The following is a 16435-nucleotide window of genomic DNA, read 5'->3' as shown; positions in this document are numbered from 1 at the left end:
AAGTATTGCCCACACTGTTTGGCAGCAGCTCTTCAGGGTTTTAGGCTGGGAGTCAAAATTAACCTGGTCCCAGAGAACAGTATGCAAATATAGAAGAGCATCCTTAAGACTGGACACTGTTAGGACCAGCCCAAGACATTTTGCCGCCCGAGGTCCATTACTTTCAATGAGCCTACTCAAGAGTAAAATGTAGTGCAATGCTACCCATTGGGTACCCAATGCTACCCATTGAGAGCCAGTGTGGTGTAGTGTTTAAGAGCAGCAGACTTGTAATCTGGTGAACTGGGTTCGCTTCCCCGCTCCTCCACATGCAGCTGCTGGGTGACCTTGGGCTAGTCACACTTCTCTGAAGTCTCTCAGCCCCACTCACCTCACAGAGTGTTTGTTGTGGGGGAGGAAGGGAAAGGAGATTGTTAGCCACTTTGAGACTCCTTCGGATAGTGATAAAGCAGGATATCAAATCCAAATCCAAAGTCCTACTTAGAATTTTGATGAGTCTACTCTAAATTGGCTGTGGTCAGATACAACCGCAGGATATTGTGTCACAGGTATGCTGCATATTGAGATTAACAATTAAAAAGCCAAAATACATAATGGCATATGCAATCCAGACAAGGAAATATAAATTCCCAACAGAAACAACGCAAAGTTAAATATGACTATACTAAACAGGGCTAAAATGTATCTGCTTCATAATAGAAGCATGCTGTGCATTGTTTAAAAACTTGAAATATTACATTGGGTTACAAATTGTGATAAAGGTATGCTGCATTAATGATTCATGCCTATTTTTCAAAAAAAAGATCCACTGGCATTCTATGGTTGTTGTGTGATTCATGCAACCCTGAAATGCTATTAGGCATTACACAGGAATTTAAGAGGCTGACTTATACTGAGCCAGACCACTGGTCCATCTACTTCAACGATGCCTACACTGAAGTCAGCAGCTCTCCAGGCCTTCAGAAAGGGGTTTATCCTGGCTCTTCCTGGAGATGCTGGGAATTGAACCTGGGACTGTCATCTGCTCTACCACCAAGCCACCACCCTTCCTCTGAGGTAATGGCTGGATCCAGAGTTCCTGTGAGCAAAACCCCACTGAGATCCCATATCCTACCCTAAACCAATGTGATCTTTACAATCCCCTTGCCCTATCTGTGTAAGTTCCTGGCCATTCTGGATCACTGCTCAGGGAAAAGCAGAGCATCATCAACCATGGAGAAGGACATGGTATTGCCCTTTCACCTGTTGAGTCTACTCATCTTCCCATATGCTGATCATCATAGCATCATTTCTCTCTGACCATGAGTAAGAGGTCCACACTCCACACTGCAGAGACTTGGCTAAGAGCCACTGTGTTTTCTCGCCTGCATGGATCCTCCTAGTCCTTTTATAAGCTTCAGAGACCACAGGCCTTTAAAAGGGTTTATTAAAGTGTAATTTGAATGTGCGACTTTTCCAAATAATTGACGGTTTAGGGAGGTGTCATTGGGGCTGAGTTTTTGCCTATTATTTGCATCACCAACTGAAAGGTAGAGTATTAGACAGTGTAAGTTTCACTTGAAAACTTCCACACTGAAAATGATGTGATTCTCAGAAGCCCTGAAATACTGATATATATTTTCCCGCACACAGAACTTATGTGACCCAAAGTATAATTTTCCTGCTGAGGATAATATATAATAGAGGTGAGACCTTGTTTCCTGAGCATTCAGAGGGAAGAGAAAGTCAGACAGAGAGAAGGAGAGAAATTAGTTGACTGCCTGCCAAGGGAAAAAAGCTTAAGTCTTTTGACACTTGCTTCAAGTGATCAAAAACACTTGCTGACGGAGGTTCTCTGCCAACCAGCTAATTCAAATGAATCCAAAATAGTATGAGAGTAAGGTATCATTTAGACTTCTGCATAAATCAGCCAGTCGATCCATGGTATAGTCATGGTGTGTTTAAAAACATACTTGCAGTGCTCTCATTCACATGGAGGCAGAAGCAATTCACCAGGCTAGCTTCCCAGCAGGTGCTGCTTACTGGAAGGAAGAGGGGAAGGGGTAAGGCAGTGGGGAGGTTGGTGTGGTGGAAATGGAGCCAATCTGGCACTCCTGCTGGTGCATTTACACTTTGCTGACCTCCCCACTGCTTCATCCTCTCCCTCCCAGTAAGCATGGCTGATCCACCTGCCGGGAAGATAGCACAAAAGCTCTGCCCCACTCAGAAAGCTGTTTCTGCATGAGAGACACCCATCACGTTCAGCTTAATATGCCCATTCACAGATGTTTCCACATTGCAGGTTGAGCAGCAAACTTATGGACCCCTGCTTCTCACTAGACAGTTGAGTGGTGCCTGGATAGGAATTTAGCAAGGCACACATCCTAATAGTTACAAGTAAGACACGGAGCAACGATTAAGGCGTTTCATGCGTTCCAGATTGATAGCTATTTAACAGTACCGTCCCGGTGAGTCTCCATTCTCGTCGAATGTGATCATATCCCCAGAAACTCCAGTGAAGTTGGCCTTCATAAGAGAATCGAGGAGTTTCCGTCCATCAATGGGCTTCATAGCATCACAAAGACCCGCGTAGCCTGGGCAAAGTGCCGTCTGCATGTTATGCAGGCCGTAAGCCATGGAGTATATTGCGTTAATCACAAAGCCCATCTTGGAATCTTGGACATGTTGTGTTTCTAAGGTCAGATTGCCTGTTGAGAAGCACAGCATATTGCAATGGTTAGCATGCTCAAGGTAATAAAATTAAGTTTTAGTTTTATATCTACAGGAGCCCCTACCCCCTTTTAGGGCACTGGATTTTTTTTTGGGGGGGGGGACCCAGTTCTGACACCAGATGCAAACATTAACTCTTCAATAAGGTCAACGACAAAGCACTGTTATTTTCACGGAAGTCATCCCACGGTCTTCATCGATAAGTGACTGCAAACCAAGTTGCTGGCATCTCAACAAAAGACGTTAGTTAAAAAGAACAGTTGGAAGAAAATGTTCCCTGGCATATTAGCTGTGAAGGACCAAGCGATTTCCCTGCAACCAAAAATATTACCATGACGACGAAATATTGTGAGATTGCCGAAGGAGCAGGCCAATGTCAAAGCACGTGTTTCTGAAGTCTCTCCGTGCCATGGCTTGAAAGGTGTTGAGCACAAATAGTTTTTGTTGAAATCTGTGGGAGCAGCTAAGCACATAAGGACCTTCTAGGACAATGGCCATTATAAGTCATTCTAAAGGGAACTCACCCACACCTTCCGCTGGAAGTTAATAAATAGTGTTCAGCTGGAAAGGAAAGTGTTGGGTTTGTGCTTCTTCCAAGAAGCTATTCATGCCCCACAGTCATCCTGAAAAAGCATCACTTTATATAACTCCGCATCAGTTTGTGAAATATTCCCACATGTCCCTATTTTCTCCCTTTCTTTGCTTTTTGGGGGGAGGGAATGTGACAATTTTTGGGCAAGTTCCTTTCTTCAATGTTCAGCTTGCTGGAGTCTCCAGAACCTAAAACTTAGCAGAGCAAATGGAAGCATCATTCAATGGTATCAAAAGCCACCTGGAGACCAAGGAGAATCAACAGGGTCACACTCTCCCTCATACAGGGCAGCCAGCTCATCATACACGGTAGTTTCCATGCCAAAACCAGGTCTAAACTCTGACTGAAATGGATCTAGAAAATCAGTCTCATCCAGGAGAGTCAGGATTTGGTTATCAACCACGTGCTCAAGAACCTTACCCAGGATGTGGACATTAGTGACCCCTCAATAAAGGTAAAGGGACCCCTGACCATTAGGTCCAGTCGTGACTGACTCTGGGGTTGTGGCGCTCATCTCGCTTTATTGGCCGAGGGAGCCGGCATACAGCTTCCGAGTCATGTGGCCAGCTTGACTAAGCCACTTCTGGCAAACCAGAGCAGCGCACGGAAACGCCGTTTACCTTCCCGCTGGAGCGATACCTATTTATCTACTTGCACTTTGACACACTTTCAAACTGCTAGGTTGGCAGGAGCAGGGACTGAGCAACAGGAGCTCACCCCGTAGCGTGGGGATTCGAACCGCCAACCTTCTGATTAGCAAGTCCTAGGCTCTGCGGTTTAACCCACAGTGCCACCCGCGTCCCCAGTGACCCTGGATCCAGGGAAGCCTTCTCAAGGTGTAGCCCTTTAAGTAAGCCAGGACTCCTCCCTCTCATGAGAAGGCTCCCTGGCCCAACCAGCTGTCCCAACTTTACCAATTTTTATCAGCTATGAAGGGCAAGCGCCAAGAGCACATGTGGTCACCTGCACCAATCCGAGCATTTTGTCCACATTCTTGAGTTGTGCCAGCTAGAACTCATCCAGGAAAACAGGGCTAGAAGGCATTCTGGAAACCTTGCAGAAATATGGATTTCAATGGGTGACTGGCTGTGTTTTGGTTTGATTGTTGTTTCAGAAAGTGCCAGTTATGTAGCATGTATTTTTTCCAATCCATGCTCAGGAAGGATTTTACAAAGGGCAGAGCATTAATTGAAGGGGTGGTGCAGAATAATTTCATTTGAACCCACAGGTTCTTCAGTGTATCATTAATAATATGCCTCATTTTTTTTTTAGTTGAAAGGCTTCATAATATAATTTAAGATGAGGCACTCCCATTTGTCTCTAGAATGATACAAAGTTTGGAGGGTTGTTCTACTTTGCTTACCATCCATGCTTCTCCACATACATATGTATTTCTGCATTTGCCTTCCAGTGACTTCTTATATCTTCTCCTATTACATTCAGGGTGTATTTATTGCTCTGTGGCACTAATAACATATAGGACATCCCTTCATTTATCTTCCAAGACCTCACCATTCCCCCATGTGTCTTGCTTTGCAACTTGCCCTGCTATTACTCAGCATATTATTATTTTTTTGCAGTGCTCCAGAAATTAGCCTTGTCAAATGCTCCTTTCTCAGAACCTCAAATACTTTCTGTTCTCTTTATGCAGCTCAGCATTCTAGAGCCAGTTGCCAGGCAACCCCCAAGTGCATTCTCTTTCCCCTGCTCTTTTGGGCTTGGATCTCATTGGCTAGGAGTGCCTTTTAGGAGCTACAGCTGGTACGACAACCATTCTTGGGCAGGGATAGCCTGACCACAGTGTTCAAATGCATGGATTGGTAACCTCAAAGTTTGATTATTGCAATGTGCTCTAATGTGGGGTAGGGTTGTGGGAGGGATTTGGCCCAGATCTGAGACAAGATGCTGACTGAAACTCAGCCATCTTGTGAATATTTCACATCTCTGAATTTTGCAATGCGGTTCGCCAATGAAGTAATGTGCACAAAAATCAGAGATGGATTTAGGGGAGAGCAACTGGATCGCCCTCATCGGGCACCGAGTCAAGAGGGATCCACAACAATGATGTAAAATGGAAGGTGAGAGAGGTGTGTGTGTGTGGGGGGGGTGCATATGCAGAAATTTGGTGTTGCACAGAGCGCTGCTGAAATTTGGAACCCCCAAGTCCGCCACTGCAAAAATATATGCTAGGATAAAGTGTTCATAAAAAGGTGTCTATTGGAGAAATTAACATTCCAAAATGCATTTCATTAGCTAATACTGCTTGACAAAATTGTGTATTGCATGATGCAGTTGTCAGAGTGCCAGACTAGGAGCTGGGAGACCGGGTTTCAAATCCCCATTTGGTCATAAAGCTCAGTAGGTGACCTTGGGCCAGTCACAATCTCTCAGCCCCACTGGGTTGTTGTCGGGATAAAAATGAGGGGAAGAACCCCCATCTCGAAAGACTTGTTCCCTTTTGTGCATGTCCATTTTAGGCACAAAACAAAAAAGGCACACACAGCTTGGACATTGGGAATAGATGGAGCTATTAGTTGACACAGGGAAGACCACAGAGGATGAGGAGAGAAATGACTGAGGGAGGAATATGTTGCTTGTTCTTAAACTTTATTACAGGAAGACAAGCTTTTCCAACCAAGCACCCGCCAGGTTTTTTGGACTACAAATCCCATCGTCCCTGAGCATTGACCATGCTGGTTAGTGCTGATGGGAACTGAAATATTGCAGTAGGCCACAGGTCTGTTGTGCCAAAGGATTGATGCAAAAGGTGGGGGTTACAGGGTTGGAAGAAAGAATAAAGGTGGCATCATGCAAGTGATCTTGGAAGCAGGTGATCATGCAGGTGATCTTGGAAGAGTGGGAGACCTTCATCCTACTGAGCAAAGGCTGCAATGCTGGAATATAAATCTCCCCATGTCATTTGCCCACTCTTTTGTTTGGGGGAAGATGCAAAATCTCTGCAGCAGAAACAGCTTGTGTTTTGCTGAAGGCCATCTCGATCCTCCAAGAAGCATTAAAACAGACACACAACAACAACAACAACAACACAGAGGCCATTAATGTGCTTTATGGAAGGTTGCAAAGAGTGCCTTTGCTGCAGTGCTTTTTCAAACTAGCAAAGGGTGTCAGTGGCAAAATAGGCTTTTGCAGTTGCTCTGCGATGGAAAGCCAGCTTGCACAGACAGACGTAGGAGGCACGTTAATTTAAATCAAGACATTCATATATAAACCATGAAGAGTACTGCAGTGTTCCACACAGCCACCTTCCAATTGCTGCTATGGTAAGGCAATACTTTATATATTTGACACAATATGAAGAGAGGCATAGGAAGGTGAGTTCTCTGAGCCAGGCCATTGGTCCAGCAAACTCAGGGTTGTCTACACTGTCTGGCAGTGGCTGGCCATCCAAGGGTTCTAGGCATGGGACATTCCTAGCCCTGTCTGAAGGTGCCGAAGATTCAACTTATCGCCTTCTGCATAGAATTATAAAGTTGTGGAGATGAAAAAGACCTTGAGGTTCATCTCATCTAACCCCCTGCAATGCAAGAATCTTAGCTAAGCAACACAAACCTATGGTTACGTGAAACATACTGAATAAACACACAAGATGTAACTGGCTGTACTTTTGAATAAATAAAGTATACTATTCATTGTGTCAAACTGTAGATTTCAATGGAACTGTAACAACCCTTCAGGTGGATTATTGGACTCTATGTACAGACAGGTGGAATGGACACTTATACATGTATGGACCTTATGCATGAACTGACTAGAGAATGAACTGATCCACTGGGTCTTCTGCGTTTTTGTTGAACTTTATGAGACTTCCGTTGAAATCTACAATTTGATACAATGAATAGTATACCTTATTTATTCAAAAATACTGCCGGTTACGCCTTGTGTGTTTATTGATTATGGAATCTTAGCTAAAGCATCCATGACAGATGGCCATCCACTGTCCAGGGAAAGTCCACTACTTCCCAAGGGAGCTTGTTCCGCTATTGAGCAGCTCTTAATGTCAGAAAGCTCTTCCCAATGTTTACTCGGAATCTCCTTGTAACTTGAAGCCATTGGTTCAATTCCTACCCTCTAGAACAGGAGGAAACAATCTTGCTCCATCTTGTGCATGTGCTCTGTCACTGAGTCGTGGCCCTGGAAGGGAGGTGGCACAGTTTAAGCCTTGATGGGGAAGCTGTGAGATTCAAACACCCCCCTGTTAACATAGCTATTTAAAGGGACAGGAGGCACCTACAAATCAAGGGACTGAAACAGCTAATACAGTCATCAGACTCAAATGCTCCCTACTGACTTTTTGTTTAATAATAATAATAATAATAATAATAATAATCCTCAACGGTTGTTGCAAATTAGAAATTGAGAAGGTACATAGAACATGCTGTAGTGATAGGAACGTTGGGCTATGACTTGGGAGACCAGAGTTCAAATTTCCCACTGGGTAACCTTGAACTAGTCAACATTTATCAGCCTAACCTACCACACAGGGTTGCTGTGAGGATAATATGTGGGGAGGAATAGGCATGCTACCTTGAGAAAGTTAAGATATACATGCAATAAAGCAATAAATACAAATGTCACAAAACAAGTGTTTACACATCTTTCCTAATCGTTGTAGTCAACTAGCTTTTACTCAGAGTAGACCCATTTAATAGCCATGACCAATTTAGGCCCCTTGATTTCAACAGGTGTACTCTGAGCAACCCTTGATGTAGAAGCAATTCAAGCAGTCTGTCCCCACCCCTGATAGAAGGGGACATTTGTTTCCCAAGGAAAATTTGAAACCTTCAGGGAGGGAGGAAGGAAACGGCATATTACCTTTTTGTTCTGGTAATTTCTCCTCCTAATTAAGAATAATCAGCATAATAGCTGTGAGAATAGATTGCACTGAAAATCCATTCTAATTGAAATTAAGTGGAATGCTGAGCAGTAAATTATGTTGCAATATGCAAAACTTTTAACAAAGTATTCACCCCCAGAATTAAGTGTGCATGCACTGTGTAATTAATTATACTAGTCGTTTAACAGAAATCTAACTTGAACCAGAAACAACATTGGTAGGTTTTTTGAAAAAACACACACACAAAAATCTATTTTATTACGTACAGTTCTCTTCAATTTTCTTTTAAGAGCCGGATAATTTTGATCTACTGGGATTTGTGCTGTGTAATTTTGCAGATGGCCTGGTGATAGTTTTCTAGGCCGACAATTCAAGTTCAAGTGAATAAGAGTTAAATTGAAATGAGCCTGTTTCCACACTTCACAGAAGCCAACCACTACGAGGGATTCAGCTGAGCTACAAACCTGTGCTTTTCAAAACTAGGTTTATCTCTCAGCTCACAGAATGTGGAGAACTGGAGTGGGGGGGGGGACAAACCTGACTTGCAAAATATTATTGTGGATTTGACCAAAGGGGAGCAAAGCAGAAGGCTTCTTCAAGCAGGTCAAAGGCCCATCTAGTCCATCACCTCACAGTAGCCAATCAGAAGCCTACAAAAAGTCCACAAGTAGGATCTGGGAAGATGTGGCAATCTGTCCCTTCTTGACTGTCCCACTCATTCACTTGCAGGAAATTCCTAGTCACCTAATACTAGCAGGTACATCCTTTGCTACCTGTATCCAGTGTTTTCCTTTTCTCCACAGGTACATTCTGCTTTTTAATTTGATTCTTCTGAAAGGTTATGAACTCCTTGAGAAGCTGCCTCTTGTGCCATTCTCGCAGAGCTATTGTGCTGCTTAAATTGTGATACTGTCTTGAATGGTACACCAGATGCCACTTGCGAGTGGTGTTTTTTTTTTTTTAACCTAAATAATTGTAATGGCTCTGCATGCTCCTCCCACCCACTGGATCGGATTCAGGGCTTAATCCAGGACTTCAGATTGGGTCCAGTTTGACACGGGCCAACCTCCACCTCCCAAATCAATCCAAGGACCAGACCTCATGTTCAATCAAGGTTTTAAAAGGTTAATCAAGCAAATGAAATTAAAAGGTTAATTTAAAAGGGAAAAACAATGAGACACTGCACCTCCTTTCCACTTCTCCCAAACACACTGCAGAAAGCAGGACTGAACCTTCCACTCTCTGTGAGTGGAGATTTTAATCCTGCTGGCTACTGTTTTGCCAGCACAATCCCTGCTGGGAATAGTCTTGTACAGTGGTACCTCGGGTTAAGAACTTAATTCGTTCTGGAGGTCCGTTCTTAACCTGAAACTGTTCTTAACCTGAGGTACCACTTTAGCTAATGGGGCCTCCCGCTGCCGCCGCACAATTTCTGTTCTCATCCTGAAGCAAAGTTCTTAACCTAAGGTACTATTTCTGGGTTAGCGGAGTCTGTAACCTGAAGCGTCTGTAACCTGAGGTACCACTGTATCCATTAGCAGTTGTAAGGTTGGAAATCTGTACAGGAGAAGATTCATGGGGTTAGACACACTGCTGGCCACTGTTTCAGTGGTCCTAGCAAAGTTAGGAATGTAAGTGCAAGTTCCCTGCAAGATCAGACCAGAGGCCAATCTAGTCCAGTATCCTGTTCTCACAGCGGTCAATAAGATGTCTGTGGGTGAAAGTGCAAGATAACAAAAGCATTCTGGGAAATGATATATAATGGGTTGAAAAAAAGTTTAAAATAATGTTTGTGAAAAAACCAGAAGCTTTTTTTACTAAGAATTTTAGGTGCAGAAATACCAAAGGAGCAGAAACGATTATTTATGTATGTGATAACAAAAACAATTCCTTCCAGTAGCACCTTAAAGACCAACTAAGTTAGTTCTTGGTATGAGCTTTCGTGTGCATGCACACTTCTTCAGATACACTGCAGTGTATCTGAAGGTCTGCAGTGTATCTGAAGAAGTGTGCATGCACACGAAAGCTCATACCAAGAACTAACTTAGTTGGTCTTTAAGGTGCTACTGGAAGGAATTGTTTTTGTTTTGACTATGGCAGACCAACACGGCTACCTATCTGTAACTGGAATTATGTATGTGATAACAGCAGTGCAGATCCTACTGACCTAGAGATGGAAAGAAGATAAAGTCCCAACCAGAATGGCTGATGAAGATGATGGACTACGCCGAAATGGCGAAAATGACCGGGAAAATCAGAAACCAGGAAGAGAGAAACTTTAATAAGGAATGGGAAAAATTTACAAATTACCTAAGAGAACACTGTAAACAGCTAAACACTTGGGCAGGATTTGAGTAACGCTTGTAATGTACTAAAAACTAAGGTAAAAATGGATTATTTTAAGAAAAATAGAGAAAATAAAAGATGCAGTTGAAAAAGATTGAAAATGGAAGCCACGGAAGGGTGGAGGGAAGTCTAAGGATTCAGTGAATCCTAAATGTTGAAAATTATGCCTAATATTTGAATTTAAATGTGTAGTGTAAAACTGAATAAAAAAGATTATATATAAAAAATATGTCTGTGGGAAGCACACAAGAAAGACCTTTAATATCTCTGTTTTTAAGTGGGTGTAACAGACATCATCGATTAACTGCATCAGTCCTGGACACAGGGCCAACTTCTCCAAAATGCTGTTTGATCCTTTAAAATCAGCACATCCTATTAAATGCACCCATGTTCATTTCTCCATCCTAATGATGGTGCAGAGTCCCTTCCTTTACTTCCTCCCATGGAGCTAAGCGTTGCTGTTTTTATCTGTTTCTTTGGGACTCCATATGCCTCACCCGACTTCTCCTCTGACATGGAGCCGAAAGCATTGAAAATCAAGGTGGACAACTCTGAACACTTCCCCTTCTCTGTAACGCTTTGGCCGGGCAGAAGATCAATGCACTTAGCAGAGGCAGCAGCAAGTGTCTGAATTAAGGACGGCTAAAACCTCCAACAAGAAAAAGGCTGTATGTTTCCATGTTAGCTTCGCCCCCGGATGAAGGGCAAGAGAATACATGCTGCTACTGCTGGAGAAGCTCCCTGTTGCTGCACTCGCAAGCCTACAATGACGCCAGGAGATCTACCCAGCTTGCAAGTGGACCAGCAGGCATAACAAATGGACTGGATTTGACTGAACAAAAAAATTTCCTTCCAGTAGCACCTTAAAGACCAACTAAGTCAGTTCTTGGTATGAGCTTGGTATGATGCATGCACACGAAAGCTCATACCAAGAACTGACTTAGTTGGTCTTTAAGGTGCTACTGGAAGGAATTTTTTTTGTTTTGACTATGGCTGACCAACACGGCTACCTATCTGTAACTGGATTTGACTGAGTGAGTCACAGGCTGTATACAACTGGGGAAGGGCCATAACTCAGTGACAGAGCCCATGTTCTGCCTGTCCTAGGTTCCATCCTCAGCATCTCCAGGCAGGGCCAGGAATGCCCCTTGTCTGAACCCTTGGAGGTATACTATCAATATATACAACCCCAGGTTAGCTGGGTCAATGGTTTGATTCAGGATAAGATGGTTTTCCCAGTAGTGATGTATGGAAGTGAGAGCTGGACCATAAAGAAGGCTGATTGCCAAAGAATTGATGCTTTTGAATTATGGTGCTGGAGGAGACTCTTGAGAGTCCCATGGACTGCAAGAAGAACAAACCTCTCCTTCTTAAGAAATCAGCCCTGAGTGCTCACTGGAAGGACAGATCCTGAAGCTGAGGCTCCAATAGTTTGGCTGCCTCATGAGAAGAGAAGACTCCCTGGAAAAGACCCTGGTGATGAGAAAGATGGAGGGCACAAGGAGAAGAGGACGACAGAGGACGAGATGGCTGGACAGTGTTCTCGAAGCTACTAACACGAGTTTGACCCAACTGCGGGAGGCAGTGGAAGACAGGAGTGCCTGGTGTGCTCTGGTCCAGGGGGTCATGAAGAGTCGGACATGACTAAACAACTAAACAACAACAACAAGATGGTTTCCTGCATTCTATTATCATAAAAATAAATATTCCATCGCATGTGAGGTGTTTTGTGGAGTGTGTGTGCGCGCCAGCTTCGATTGTCTTCACTCTTTAACAGAAGAATGCAAGAAGATTGTCTTCTGCAGATGCCACAGAAACCAAGCAGGCTGGCAGGGGAAGATGGGGCATTCTGTCCCACTGCGACTGCCCCACTCACTCACCTGCAGGGAATTCCTAGTCACCTAATGCTAGCAGGTGAGTTGTTAAATATGACCCTGGCTCATACGGGCTTGTCATTTACTGCTCTGCTATATTTATCACTGTTAGCAAAGTCACTTAAATAATGCAAATGAAGTCCTCTGAGAAACGTCCTGTTGACCCTTTACTAAGCAAACTGAAAACAGTGTGCAATTTGAGGAGAAAGGAACAGAGAGGTTTTGTGTTTCTTAGTTCAGGCCTTGTAGATAGGAGGATAGAAAAAACCAACTAAAATATACAGAGGGAAACCCCCTCTGAACTACGTAGCCAATCAGAGCATGTGCTACCTCAGTGAACATCATGTGATGCTGGTTGGTAAGCAACACTTCCGCCCATACCCCTCTTGGCTAGCTGACTTTTTGAAAGTATCGGAGCTAACCCTTAAGTTACAAATGAAATAATCTCTGCTGCTGGAAGAGCGGAAAAGTATCTGACTGATACTGCTATTTATTTATACTTAAAAGTTTATTTTACAAATTAGTAAAATGCTGCACAGCCCGAGGCCATCAAAGTGGTGTGTAACAAGATAAAATAAAATAAAAACAACTGCCGCAAAACAAAACCAGATTCTGGAATATAGAAAAATAATAGAATAGAAACTATTCTCAACCTTTTTGTTACTGCATTGAAACTGTTGTCTGAGTCTGCCCCCAGCTCATTGGCACAAAAGACACTTAACATCACCATACCTTCATCCTGACATTGATTCCTCCAGTTCCCATAATCCCAGAAGCAATTAACAGCTTGGACTTCATTGGTTTCAAATAAACAGACATGTATGAATAAAGATGCTTACTGCTGCAGGTCTTATTGAATTTCGTATTCTCCTGAGGGGATCCCTTCAGCCGGCACTGGAAACGGTGTTGCCAAAATTCCTGAAACCACGGGTTTCGGTGGTTGGTTTCTGGCTGAAGCTGCAGGTAATAATCATCAAACCATTTCACATCCGGAGACTGAAGCTTGATTGTTATTCCGCCAACAGCCTCGCGCTGGTATCCTTCTGTCACATCGTATCTGTCTGCCCAGCCATCGCTGCAAAGATAAATAAAAGGAGCAGACTCTCTGTGAGGACGGGGCTGCTGTGAATCACTGAAGAGAATTATTGGCATGCGTCCTTGGGAATAGCAAGGGGACCCTGGCCAAACAAGAGCTGCGGCTGGACAAGGAAGCTGCTGCAGGGGGTGCTTCATTCTTGTCACACAGATACAGTAAGATCTTGGGTTTCCTTTATTTAACCAGCTCAGACACTTGGCTGAGAGTACCATATCAAGAACCTAATCCTGGGCAGAAGCCCTGCAACCAGACCCAGAGGACAAGTGGCCAGATAAACCAGAACGACCAGTGGCACAAGCCCCGGAATGGATGAACCCATAAGAATGTGAATAAAAAAATACAAGAGGAGTCCTGCTGGGTCAAATCAGAGGCCCATTTGATCCAGCGTTCTGTTCTCACAGGGGCCAACTAGATAACTATGGGAATCCCATGAGGAGGAGGATGACTCTTCCAGTCATCACCCCCAGTGACTTTCATTCAGAGCACAGCCATCAGGGTTAGTAGCCATTGATAGCCTTAATCTCCATGAAATGTTCTGATCCCCTTTTAAAGGCATCCAAGTTGGTTGCCTCCACTCCACATTGTGGTTCAGAATTGTGGTAGCAAATTCCATAACTCAGACCAAGGTTCTCAACACCAAGCGCGAGTCCCAACCACTGAGGCGTATTGCGTTGCAAGGCTCTTTGAATCACTTTTGTGAGAAAAAGAAGAAGAAGAAGAATCTTGAGTCAAGATACCCCCAAACTGGGACCCCCAAGCATAGCAACCCCTGAAAAAATTCATTTAAGGGTCAAGCAGCTTCTACACCAGAGACTTCATCCTTCCCAGCACCTACCGTATTTTTTGCTCTATAGGATGCACCGGACCATAGGAGAGGGACAACAGGAAAAAAAATTCTCCCCCTCTCTGCTCAGCGCCCCTTCAGCGAAGTGGCAGGAGAAACGGAGCCCCTTCCATTTCTCCTCCCACTTTGCTGAAGGGGTGCTGCACAGAGAGGGAAAACTGTGCAGTGCCTCTCCAGTGAAGCAAAGCCTGGAGAGCAAGAGGGATTGGTGTGCACTGACCCCTCTCGCTCTCCCGGCTTCAGACGGCTATCCGCAAGCCTTCGGAGCACGGCGGGAACTCCTGCTGCACTCTGAAGGCTTGCAGATAGCTGCCTGAAGCTCCCGGAGTGCAGTGGGAGTTCCCTGTGCTCCAGGGGCTTCAGGCGGCTTCAGTGAAAGCAACACAAAGCCTCCGGAATGTGGGGGGAGCTCTCCCTCTGCACTTCGGAGGCTTTGTGTTGCTATCGCTGAAGCCAAGGAGCCTGCATTCACTCCATAGGATGCACACACATTTCCCCTTCATTTTTGGAGGGGGAAAAGTGCATCCTATAGAGCGAAAAATACGGTACTTCCCAGGGCAGTCAGTACACCCAAGGGGAATGGATGGAAAGGAAATGGTGTGCTTGGCTCTGGACCAGAAGACCATCCCCTTGATACTCTCTTCCAGAAGTGGGTGGAGTAATAGTTATAGTGTTATAACCTGGGAGTACCTGGGAAGGCAGGGTTCGAATTCCCAATCAGCCATGAAGCTTACTGGGTGACCTTGGGCCAGTTGCTATCTCTTAGCCTAACCTACCTCTCAGGGTTGTTGTGAGAATGAAATGGGGGAGGAGGAGAACCATGTACCCCACCTTGAGTTCCTTGGAAGGTAAAGTTGGTATATATATGCAATAAATAAATAAGTTTCCACTGCTGATATTTAACTGAGTTATTTATTGTTGGATCCAACCAATGACCCAATTAGTTCAGCAATGGTCAACTAGGTGCCTATGGGAAGCTCGCAAACAAGAGACGACTCTTGCCACTTGTGATTCCCAGCATTCAGAGGCATGTTGCCTCTGACAGTGGAGAAAGAACATAGCCAAAAGGAATAGTAGCCATTTTTAGCCTTATCCTCCATGAATCTGCCTACTTCTCTATTTAAACCATTCAAGTTGGTGACCACCATGCTCTCCTGTGGGAGAGTGAATTCCATAGTTCAACTATGTATGGTGTCTTTAATCTGTCCATTGGACACCCATAAGTTATAGAATGAGAGAGGTTTCTCCTTAGCCACATTGCATAATATTGCGCACTTCTATCATGTCACTTCTTACTAAAAAAAAACCCACCCCCAAATGTTGCAACTTTTTCTCATGGGAGTTGCTCTGTCTCCTTGATCGCTTTGCTCTCCCTTGTGCCCTGCCACTCAGAGCATGAGAAATGCCCTTCTGGATCAGACCAAAAGACCATCTGGTTCAGAATCCTGTTCACACCACAGGTCACCCCTGGAAAGTCTGAAAACAGGACTCATGGGTCCCAGCCACTGGCATTCAATGGCATGCTGCCTCCTGCGTATTATGTTATTGTATATCTTGCTAGTATTCTCTTTGCAGTGTAAACTTGGATAAATGATATAGAGTGTGGCAAATGCCATAAAGAAGCAAGCAGCGGTGACCTAAACATTTCGCCCTTGTAGGAGCTCCACTCTTCCTCATCCTATTGATTCAAGGCCTGGTCCTTAATGTCCTAATTTATGGACGCAGCCCTTTTCACAAATGCACTGAGGTTGAATTGGGGTGAGTTGCACATGAAGCTGCTGCAGCCTTTTTTCTGACCACCAGGCAGTGAGCGCAAGTGATGGCGAATGAAGTAAGAGGAATGACTTCATCGGCTGCTGAAAAACAAATAGCAGAAGACGCCAGAGTCTGGTGCAGTAATACGAACGCATACTGACTTAGCTGAAGATTCATAGGGTCTCCGTGCCTCTCTGCAAAATCTACAGGAATTTGACTTTCTAAAAAAAAAAAAAAATAGAGGTTCAAAAAAAGATGGGGTGGAGAGAATAATGAGGTGCTGTAATGTTTCGGCATAGGGATGGAGAACCTTGTTCCAACCTGAGGGCCACATTTCATTTTGTAAAACTTTCTGGGGTCCATA

At 44.2% G+C, this 16435-nt stretch overlaps 1 protein-coding gene across 4 annotated transcripts in view; it reads right to left on the bottom strand.

Moving 5' to 3' along the window:
* The window catches only part of GRM5 (glutamate metabotropic receptor 5), a 252464-nt gene that overhangs the window by 42905 nt on the left and 193124 nt on the right, over nucleotides 1-16435 (bottom strand). For all 4 annotated transcript variants that reach the window (XM_081909589.1, XM_081909590.1, XM_081909588.1 and 1 more), the window contains exons 4-5: nucleotides 13216-13451; nucleotides 2441-2687 (exon numbers count right to left, since the gene is read on the bottom strand). In XM_081909589.1, coding sequence (XP_081765715.1) covers nucleotides 2441-2687; nucleotides 13216-13451 — 483 coding nt within the window. The remainder of the gene's footprint in view (nucleotides 1-2440; nucleotides 2688-13215; nucleotides 13452-16435) is intronic.

Source organism: Podarcis melisellensis (assembly GCF_964234715.1).
Source record: "Podarcis melisellensis genome assembly, chromosome: 4".
NCBI classification, from domain to species: domain Eukaryota; kingdom Metazoa; phylum Chordata; class Lepidosauria; order Squamata; family Lacertidae; genus Podarcis; species Podarcis melisellensis.
This window is presented reverse-complemented; position numbering and strand designations above follow the sequence as displayed.